At 42.4% G+C, this 11,146-nt stretch overlaps 1 protein-coding gene across 1 annotated transcript; it reads right to left on the bottom strand.

Annotated features, from left to right (window-relative positions):
- Positions 1 to 824: 824 nt before the first annotated feature.
- On the bottom strand, positions 825 to 10,532 carry LOC135518525 (arrestin domain-containing protein 3-like). The gene is made up of 7 exons (XM_064943727.1): positions 10,024 to 10,532; positions 7,554 to 7,635; positions 7,229 to 7,376; positions 6,309 to 6,411; positions 5,890 to 6,146; positions 4,302 to 4,604; positions 825 to 4,165 (listed from the first exon to the last, which is right to left on the bottom strand). The coding sequence occupies exons 1-7, from the start codon at positions 10,301 to 10,303 to the stop codon at positions 4,097 to 4,099; spliced, it is 1,242 nt and encodes a 413-aa protein (XP_064799799.1). The 5' UTR covers positions 10,304 to 10,532; the 3' UTR covers positions 825 to 4,096.
- Positions 10,533 to 11,146: the final 614 nt, after the last annotated feature.

Below are 11,146 nucleotides of genomic sequence, written 5' to 3'. Positions count from 1 at the left end.
TATAATGATGGCCAAAAACAACATTTAAGAGTTCGCTGACCCTGGTGCTAGAGGGGGTACAGCTGACCCTGGTGCTAGAGGGGGTACAGCTGACCTTGGTGCTAGAGGGGGTACAGCTGACCCTGGTGCTAGAGGGGGTACAGCTGACCCTGGTGCTAGAGGGGGTACAGCTGACCCTGGTGCTAGAGGGGGTACAGCTGACCCTGGTGCTAGAGGGGGTACAGCTGACCCTGGTGCTAGAGGGGGTACAGCTGACCCTGGTGCTAGATGGGATACAGCTGACCCTGGTGCTAGAGGGGGTACAGATGACCCTGGTGCTGGAGGGGGTACGTAGCTGGAGGTTGAATGTTTGAAGGGGTACGGGACTATACAAAGTTTGGGAACCACTGGACTAGAGAAAGGCATAGATTAAATATTTGGTTTAGAAAGCCTCTTCCCGATACTTGTGTGACATCTAGTTTCTAGAAAACCACTACCAATATGTGTGTCTTGTGTCTGGCCCACATTATTAGAATATTGAATACATTGGAGTGAAGTGTAAGTTCTAGGAATTACCGACAGGGGCGCTGTTGCACATTATGGAAGCTTTGGTTGCGTGTGTAGTGACTATATGGTAGTGAGAGCTTGTTTTCTTTCAAAATGTGGGACTGCTGCACCTTCCCCGATGTTTGGCCCTTGATCGTCATATAGGCTATGGGTAATTGAGCCTAACTAAATTGATGTCAGACTACCTGATGTAAATTATCATGTTTTTTAAAATCTTAATACAAATAACATATCTACTGAAGTTGGGTTAGTGGTCTCATCAAGAAGAAAGAAATTAATGATTTTCTACAAAAGTTTATTAAACTCAAAAGAATAACTAGACAAAATGGTTACAATCATTCAGGATATTCATACAATATCTATAGACGATCATGCCCAACAAACTGTAAAGACAAAGGAGAAATTAGATTTACAAATAGAGAATAAAACACATTCAAATGAGTAATATTGCACTTTGTTTCTAAAACATTTTAGATCCACTTTCCCATTCTTAGCATTTTGATTCCTCACTTAACACTGGACTACACTGACAACACCAAACAACGGACTATAGAATCGACCAACCTGAAACTGATTTAAGCTTATTCATTTTTCTTTTAACTTGATACAGATTCCCTAAGATAAAAATCAAAGCAACAAAAAAATGTTTTTATCTTAGAATATCGATCTATTCCACTTGTTAGCTGATTCCTTCTCAGTGGGGGAGGGAAGGTTGCTGATCCACAGCTGTTCCATGAAGCTGAGAGGTGAGTAGAACTTAACTAAATGGGGTTGTCTGACTGGAAAACAAAGCATCAAAACCCTAGTACATTATCTAGCCAAGCCATCAGTAAAGACATTCAGACAAATGCCCAATCAAAAAGGCTCGTCCAGGGATCCTCATTTCTTTTCTTTTACGGACTATTTTTTTCTTCCCTTTTTGTTCCTTTGACAAACTTAAAATGACTAATACATACAGACACAGAAAAGAGAGAAAAAAAGAGTAAGGTTGGAAATTGTTTAGACATTCGATAATGAAGCATCATAATTAGGTCAGATCTGTGTCAAGGCCACTAAGATAAGATCACTTGAATTCCTAGTTTGTTGTTACTGTAAGCAGTATCCTTATATTTGCTAGCTGGATCTTAACAGAGCACAAAAACATAACATACACGCATAACATAACATAAAGTCTCTAATCTTAGATGAAATAATGCATTCATGTCCATCACAACACTGCTTGACCACATTTCTCATCAGAAAGTATTATGTGTTTCCAGACTTTTTACAGACCTCCCACCATCGATGCTAGTTTGTTTGTGTTTATTATCAAAAAGTGCCTCTTTAAGACGATGCCAGAGCTCTGGTCTAGCTGGTCTAGGTGTTGAATGAGTTTGAAAACCAATGTATTACTCATGTCAACCTACCACTATTTGTTCTGGCCAGTTTGAGTGGAGCTTTAGCAACATCTAACATAGTGGAGGCTGGTGGGAGGAACAGTAGGAGGGGTTTATTATAATGGCTGGAATGGAATTCCAGCCTTCCATTAATTCCAGCCAATACAACGAGCCCATCCTCCTATAGCTCCCCCCACCAGCCTCCATTATTCTCCAGCAGTTTGCCAGGCTGGGTTTGCATCTACCCCATTTTTAGAAGCAGATCATACCATGTACTCTTACATTTTTATATATATAATTCTAGCATTTCAGTCTTCACTGGTCTGGGAAATGAAGTAGTTGGTGAATGAAGTCGACAAGTGAAGTATGGGCAAAAAGGGAATGTTGTTGGTCTTCGGTAGCTACCTTGCTGCTCTGTGTATTCCTCTTCTCTCTTGTTTTGGTAATATACTATTTTAAAATATGAGAAATCTTCCTATTACTATTTCAAACAGTGCAAATAAAACATCTTGGGTTTTTTTGTCAAGTGAGAAGACCACCTATTACAGTGTTTTTTTGCCAGTATGTAAGCCTGCGTCGCTCTGTGCAGTGAGTAGAGGGACGGGGACACTGAGGATGGGCATTCTAATATGTTCCACACGCACGCATACACACACTGACAAGTCTCTGCATCTAATGCTCTACTTGAGTGGCAAGTGCTGGCCTGAGGCTCCTCTACTCCAGAACACAGTGCAACATAAACACAAAGCAACATATGATTGGATCGAAGGCATTCTAAGTTGGGAACTAAATCAAAAGACAGAATCTAGTAAAGTAAAAAAGGAAGCCAACTGAGGAGACATTGAAAAATAGCTTTTGAATGGAGAGTGTGCTGCTGCTTTCAAGTCCTGTCTACACGTCATTAAGGAAATGTGACCAAGAAAAAGAACATCTTAAAACAGATTAAACAAGGTCAGTGCATTGTTTCTGTCCTTTTCAGTCTTGCGTTCCCCCAAGTATCTATGTTCTCTGCGTTGTTCGAAGTTGTGCGGATAAGGAGTCTAGGCGTTAAGCCTGCAGTCTCTTTCGTCCAGCATGTTACTAGGCTGAAAAAAAACATTAGGGATCATTTTTTCTTCTTCAAAACGGAACTACAAAACTTAGGCCAAGAATAACATGTGCAAAAATCCCTCATGAGACTCTCTGCTGCTCAGCTCTTCAGACAGGTGGAGTGTAGTCTCTCTGCTGCTGAGCTCTTCAGACAGGTGGAGGGTAGTCTCTCTGCTGCTGAGCTCTTCAGACAGGAGGAGGGTAGTCTCTCTGCTGCTCAGCTCTTCAGACAGGAGGAGGGTAGTCTCTCTGCTGCTGAGCTCTTCAGACAGGAAGAAGGTAGTCTCTCTGCTGCTGAGCTCTTCAGACAGGAGGAGGGTAGTCTCTCTGCTGCTGAGCTCTTCAGACAGGAGGAGGGTAGTCTCTCTGCTGCTCAGCTCTTCAGACAGGTGGAGGGTAGTCTCTCTGCTGCTGAGCTCTTCAGACAGGAAGAAGGTAGTCTCTCTGTTGCTGAGCTCTTCAGACAGGAGGAGGGTAGTCTCTCTGCTGCTGAGCTCTTCAGACAGGTGGAGGGTAGTCTCTCTGCTGCTGAGCTCTTCAGACAGGAAGAAGGTAGTCTCTCTGCTGCTGAGCTCTTCAGACAGGAAGAAGGTAGTCTCTCTGCTGCTCAGCTCTCCAGACAGTGGTGCTTATATTGTTTTCTCTTCTTCCTGTTTCTTCTTTTTTTTCTGCTCAGATTTCGACATGACAGTTCTGCTCTGTGTGAGAGCCATGTCTGTATGCCATGGTTACAGAAGAAAGCAGGATATTAAGAGCTATAGGCAGACGGGGCCCTGGCACGGCATCATCACTCCACCAAGGCTGTCTCCACTACAGGGGTTTCTTTTTACACAGGTCAGGTGTGTGTTTGTCTAGCCGTGCCCCGGCCAGGCAGGCTGCCAGGAAATCTTCCTGTACTGACTTCCTGTGCCTCTCTCTGTGGGAGGGGCTTCGTTCAACCGTGGTATCATCCATGTTTGTTTCTTTGTTTTGTTTTCTCTCAACATTGACGGCGGCATGCGAACGCTGTCGCTGGGGGGGATAAAACAAAAACAGAGCCTACTAGAAACGCCCGAAACATCTCCGGGCGGGGCTCTGAGTTTCCTTCAGCGTGATGGACAGGTGTCAGATCTCCTCTCCTCTGTCCGGCTGGCTTGATCAGGATTGGGATCAACCTGGCGGAAGTGAAGGAAACACTGCTTTAATGACTGGAACGGCACCTCTCGGGCTACCAGACTTGAATATGTTCACTAAGTGCAGTGTGTAAAATAGTTAGTCTTAGTAGTGGGTGTACATTTTGCTGATGCGTACCTCAGAGTAGAGAGGAGGGGGCTGGAAGCGGAACTCCTGGATGTAGGCAAAGAGTGATCCCTCCAACTCATCCCTGGCTGAGGTCACCTCCAGGCTCCGTCTCTGCTCCTCTGTCATGATCTCGGCATAGCTTGGTGGGGCTTCAGGGCGCTCTGGCAGGGTCATGCCTAGCCAGCTCATGGTCATGCTGCACTGGCTGCTGACACTGGAGGTGCGGCTGCCGACGGGGTGCAGCGGGATGGTGCCGATGATCAGTGGCAGGTTCAGAGACAGGTTCATGGCTCCGGGGATGTCCACGTACACCTGGAGAGGGTGAGCAGCACACAACAGAGGGTAAGTACTGTAGCTCCACCTTCACTGAACAACACACCTGTGTGATCTACAGTGTTACACTCCCTCTGTATGGGAGGTAATCTCATGTGGGTGTTCCACTGATGCAAGGGAATGCCTGAAGCAGTCTGACAGGGTATAGAGGTCATTAGCACCTCTAAGACTACTGTTGCCACAGATATTCTAGACTCATCCTCTTAAATGATTTAGATACACTATTGTAAAGTGGCTGTTCCACTGATGTCAGAAGGTGAATTCACCAATTTGTAAGTCGCTCTGGATAAGAGCTGCTAAATGACTTAAATGTAAATGTAAATGTTAAATGCATATGGAGAGAACACCTGGTACAATGACAAGGTCTTTGCCAAAGCTACCTAGGTACAGAGGAAAACTTAAGAGAGCTTTCTAGGAACTCAAGAAACCTTTGGAAATGTGCCTAGTACCAATGTGATATGTGGCCCATAACAGTGTCTTGACATTTTACATCACTCCATATTTACATGTTTAGATTTACCTCAACATGACTGAGTCTGTTGACAATTGTCACCACCACATTAGAGATGAGTAACTGGATAGAGAAAGAGAAGTGGAGAGGGAGAAAGAAGTAGAGAGGGAGAGAGAGAAGATGAGAGGGAGAGAGAGAAGTGGAAGGAGAAAGAAATTGAGAAGGTGAGAGGGAGAGAGAAGTTGAGAGGGAGAGAGAGAAGTTGAGATGGAGAAAGAGAAGTGGAGATGGAGAAAGAAGGTGAGAGGGAGAAAGAAGTTGAGATGGAGAGAGAGAAGTTGAGAGGGAGAAAGAGAAGGAGATGGAGAAAGAGAAGTGGAGATGGAGAAAGAAGTTGAGATGGAGAAAGAGAAGGTGAGAGGGAGAAAGAAGGTGAGAGGGAGAAAGAGAAGGTGAGAGGGAGAAAGAGAATGTGAGAGGGAGAAAGAGAAGAGGGAGAAAGAGAAGGTGAGAGGGAGAATGAGAAGATGAGGGAGAAAGAGAAGTTGAGAGGGAGAAAGAGAATGTGAAAGAGAGAAAGATAATGTGAGCGGGAGAAAGAGAATGTGAGAGAGAGAAAGAGAATGTGAGCGGGAGAAAGAGAATGTGAGCGGGAGAAAGAGAATGTGAGCGGGAGAAAGAGAATGTGAGGGAAAAAGAGAAGGTGAGAGGGAGAGAGAGAAAGAGAAGGGGAGAGGGAGAAAGAGAAGGTCAGATGGAGATGGAGGTCAAAGGAGGAAGAGAGGGTCTGCCCAGGTCAGTAGCTGTACTCACCATGAGAGAATATTCCACTCGGATGATGCTGCAGTTCAAGATGGAGGGAGAGACGGGGGGGATCTTCAGCATTTTGCCATTCCACGTCTCCGTCTTGCCCGAGGACAGCGACTCCCCTCTGAGGTTGGCCACCAGCTGTTTGACCTCCTTCAGTTTACCTTTGGCTTTGAAGGTCTGTGTTTGGTAAATGGCTGCCTTTGGCACGACCATGCGAGAGGAACAATTCTCGATCTCGGCAAAGATCTGAATTGACTCTCCTGCAAAGACAAGAAAGAAGGGGTTTAGTTAAATCGGTCCAAAGATCCTTTGATTGAGATATCATCATCAAACATAATACGGCAGTCGTCTATAGTCATTTACCTACAAGAGTGACAAATGACTAATCAATTCGAGTGACAGAGTCAGGGTGTTCTCCTCACCTGGGGTATATCCCTTCCTTTCGATTTTGGCACTTAAGGAGATTGGACCTGAGGTGCAGAACCAGCAGCATAAAGTCTTGTCTTTCGTACCTGCCTGGGGTGACTGTGAAACAGACAGGGAAAACAATGGAATGAGAAGCGGGCTTCCGTATTCCTTTTCCCAATCTTCCCCTGGAGGATCCACATCACCTGAGGCCCGTCACTCAAAAACATGGAGAAAAACATTTTTTCTTTCCATAAACCCGGAAGACATGTTTAGGCAGTAGAGGTCATCACCATACTAAGTGGCTGTCACAGAACATTAAAGATCAATTCACCCTTGACTGTCATTTAACATCTATACATGACCAACAACACCGCTTTGTTTGAACCATGTTTTGAATGTGTTGATTTCTCTACTTTACCAACTGATCATAAAATAATCTCTGATAGGTTTCATTTTAAAATATATAAATATTTAACCTTTATTTAACTAGGCAAGTCAGTTAAGAACAAATTCTTATTTACAACGACGGCCTACCACGGCAAAACCCAGAATCAAACCATGGACTGTAGTGACACCTCGTGCACTAAGATGCAGTGCCTTAGACCACTGCGCCACTTGGGAGCGTATGGCCCAAATGAGGGGTTTTTCACAAGACATGTCCACTGGTGTCCTTTGTGCTATGGGTTTGGGGTCCACTAGTAAAACAAAAAATGTGTGACTAGCACATTCTGCCACAGAATGGCATTTGCTAATTCTTTCTATATCTAGGCAACACCTGTAACTAAGCACTTGTCATACTTCCACATTTAAGTCTCTCTCTTGGCTGCCAATGGAAATACATCTCTGCTGCCCACTGAAACATTGAACAAGACCCTAAAAGTTCACAACGCACAAACATACAGACACTGTACAGCAGACAGATCCGTGAGCTCACCAGGAGTAAAGGAGTGTTTATGTCGATGTGTTCAAACACTGTAAATTCTTTCTTGGTCTTCATGGGCAGAAACCATGGCCTGTGTAGCTCGGCCTTCACCCAGTAACGCACGCTGCCGTGCTTCCCTTCCAACGAGGTAGCCAGAGGTCTGTGAGAGATAAGAGAGGGGACAGAGAGAGACAAGGAGGTACAAAAACAGGTCATTTTTGGACAACATAAAGCCAGCCTCGAGCGCAAACTTCAACTAAGGAAAGACAATAAAGATGTTAAATAGAAACGTTTTTCCTTAAGCCAGTTTTTTGATAAGTTAGGTGTATATACTCACGTCTGTGGAAGCTCAAGGCTGAATGCATACTCGTGTCTTCCTGAATGGATAGTGGTGAGTCCTTCTTCTGAGTTGTCCTCATCTGAAACAACAGAAGGACAATATTCCAACACATGTATACCATACCTGGGAAATATGCAGTATGACGTCACCTACGTATTACAACACAGATGTAACACACTGATAAAACCCAATAACACCACAAGAGAGAGCACAATATAACTATTAATATCATTATTGGACACCAGGAAGGCACTGAAAGGTCTGTAATATGAGAATGATGAGAGAAAATTTTTAAAATGTGAAATGATGATCTCTGCAATTAAAGATCTTTCTAGAAACACATTTAGTTATCTAGCAAAAACCTTAAAGTCCCGAACAATAACACATTGTGTAAGTCAGTATTGAAAGAGAGAACATATATAACATATATTGTTTAATAAAAGCCCCAATTATGAACTGTAAAATATATAATCTAATTATTATTACTCTGAAAGTATGGAGTATTCTTCCTTATGTAGTGTAATATGGAGAGATGAGTTTGGTGTTCTGTAATTAATTACACATTATATGATCAGTACGAAAATATATCTTGCTGTGTGCTATTTGAAAGCAACATGCTTTAGAGCGGGATCTCGGTTTCCTCTAGCTCAGCAATCCTCCCAGCCTTAGCAGCAGCGGAGTCGTGGTAAACAACTGCCGAGCTGTCACTCAAAAGCAGACTGGAGCAGGAGAAGACCGGCCTAAACCGGAGCGAGCAGCTTCCCCAACCCGGCTCTCTCATTAAGCATTCACTGTGCGGCATTCAGTCAGTGGTTCACTATCAGGGACAACCCCCTCAAGATCTGAAGCGTGTAAATTACTGCAGCATGGACCAGGGATTGTAAGAGACAGGAAAGAGGAATGAAAAAGACGACAGACAAAGAAGCAATTCAATTAATTAAACCTTTATTAAGCGCCACTGAGATCCATAAACTACATACATTATTTTAATAAAGCCACAGAAGGAAAGCATTGACCATTTCAAGAAACCGAATCAAACTATTCAACAATTGATATAAAACATTAACAATATGCATACATTATTCCCCATACAGAGACAGATCAAATACATTATTTTCACCATCAAGAAACAAATTACAGTCTTTAAACTAATTTCAAATGCAATTATGCATTTACAGACAATACCCAGGAGCAGCCAATAAGTGTTTGGGCTACACTGTAGCCTACAAAATGAAATACCTCATGGCAAGCATTTCCACCCCATATTCAATTAAGCTACTTAAATTCTCAGACTGACTTTTCTATCCAATCAGCTGAAAGATCTACTACTTACATTTGCAACAGATTAACAAACCTTTTCTACTGCTTAGGATCACCGAGTTTCAGTGGTGTAAATTGAAAGTGAACAAAAACAGGGCTACATTTATCATCCGCAGATAGGCTATAGTGTTGTGCATTCAGATAGGTCTGGTAATTGTATAACTTCTAGTTCATAGCCAAGTGCAGGACTTAATGCACCATTCATTTGATATCTGAATGTTGCTTATATTAGGCTACATAGTAGCACTAAACACTAGACATGCCTACACATTAAGGAATAAAATAAATGGAACGAATGCTATTTTTCTTTTTATGCAACTTTGTAAACCTTGTGCTTGCAGGTTGGATAAATTGCAGGTTTCTCTGTCACTTTCCGCAAAAGCATTAGGTCATTGGAAGACACATGAGCACTTCAGCCAATCAACGGAGAGAAAGCACAGTCCCTTAAACCCCCACACATCCAGTTTCTGAACAGGATTGAACCGCTTTGAACAATGGGTGGAAACTTAAAGAAAAGCTTAATTGTTAAACATGACAAGATCACTCGATAAAAACGTTTTTTTTGTGTAAAACTACAAATATGTAAACGGAGACTGCTATGTACCTCAATGTACTGTGTTGATTAAACGTTGTAATTTATATCATTGTTATAATAGGCTACAATGAAGGAAGGATAGAGACCACTGTCATTCAGTCTGCAGCTCAGACATTGCTAACTTAATAGATTGTATTAATCATGTAGGCCTTTTCAAGCACAGGCTAATTCTAAAGTATCATGATAAAATAAATTCCCATATCTTAAATTATTTAATTGAAGAACATCCTACTGTAGTTTTAAATGTATCGAGTATAATTTGACCTGCAATACATGCATGTGCCCATATGCATGTGTTATAGCCAGTAATAAACCAAATAAAAATATGTTGTGATTGTGATGCTGGTTCACAGATCGTCCCCAATCTGTATCTGTTATGCATTCAATTGTGTTCATTATTAGCCTGTCTGTAACGTATAACGTTAGGTTGACAGCACAACAGCATCCTCTGTGAGGATCCTCAAGACCCACAATGACTAGTCTACACAGAGCATCTCAGGAAAAAAACGTGATTTCTTTAGCTACAAATATGGTTGTATTAGGCTATCTTACCTCTTTCATGTCCAATTAGGATGTCTCTATGGTTTAGATATTCCACTTCTTCTGTGTAATTTTGCGTATAGGCAGTGTTAGATCCAGCATTTCGGGATTCAGTCCAACGAACTTTTGCAAATCCCTTTGCTTGAATTTTAAGAGATTTCACACGGATTTCTCCGGTGACTTCGATGATAACCCTACCTGAGACGGAATCCCCGCTTGCGAAAACGGGGACATTGCTGTCATTGAGACAGTCGTAGTTTACGGTGAAGCTCTTTACCTTTCCTAGCACCATGGTGGAAAAATATCTACCTACAAATAAAAATCTATGAAAAATAATCTCATAAGAAAAAATGCACTATTCTAACACTGATCAATATTTTTGCCCTGCAAAAGCAGTGGGCATGATCAGTGCATTCTTTGACAACAGTTCATTGAGATGTGAAGGCTAATAACAGCAGTAGGTGCTGCTACCGTCCGCCCTTCCGCGCGTTGGTCTCTAGTCAAAGACAAGGAACTTTCGTCGCTCAGCTCACTTTAAGCGAGGATTTTGTGAAAAACAACCTATAGAGCATGCGCATAACTTTATCTGACCTCTCCTTCCGCCTAATGAAACAAGGAAGAGAGCTGAGGCAGTGAGCCAAATAACAAGTTTGGTTAAACAGCTGATAGTATTACAATAGCAGGCAAGCATCCAGTGTAAATAATTCGAGTTTAATGTTCACCCTAAATGTGATTTAGTTGATTAAATAACCTTTTACCAAACAAACCTGTCACTATGTTGGTAGGCCTATAATACAATACTGGCTTAGCCTACTCCCTTATATAGGCTAATTAATTTAAAATCCGGAGTATGTGTATATGACAAACCTATTGTATATTAATACATCTTACACATGACATAGTCTAGGCTACAGCACATCTTAGTAACGTCATACGCTATTATGTAGGGGCTACACCTGTGCACAACTAAATCTATGAATAGGCCTAAACCTGTCGCTATGGACTCGACAGCGTTTCAAATGTAACAATTTGATCACATTAAAATCGAAATAATAGCTACAAAAAGACTGGCTTGGTTTGAGTCTGTTGATTTGGTGGCATTGCAGACTTTGACGCACGAGACGCCATCTCGTGG

Source organism: Oncorhynchus masou, chromosome 1 (assembly GCF_036934945.1).
Source record: "Oncorhynchus masou masou isolate Uvic2021 chromosome 1, UVic_Omas_1.1, whole genome shotgun sequence".
In the NCBI taxonomy this organism is placed as follows: domain Eukaryota; kingdom Metazoa; phylum Chordata; class Actinopteri; order Salmoniformes; family Salmonidae; genus Oncorhynchus; species Oncorhynchus masou.
This window is presented reverse-complemented; position numbering and strand designations above follow the sequence as displayed.

Excerpts from the sequence above, each read along its gene's own strand:
- LOC135518525 (XM_064943727.1), bottom strand. The coding sequence starts at position 10,303 with ATGGTGCTAGGAAAGGTAAAGAGCTTCACCGTAAACTACGACTGTCTC. Across the intron at positions 6,412-7,228 it reads TAAACACTCCTTTACTCCTG|TCACCCCAGGCAGGTACGAA; the intron begins GTGAGCTCACGG and ends TCTGTTTCACAG. Across the intron at positions 4,605-5,889 it reads GAGTGGAATATTCTCTCATG|GTGTACGTGGACATCCCCGG; the intron begins GTGAGTACAGCT and ends CACCCTCTCCAG.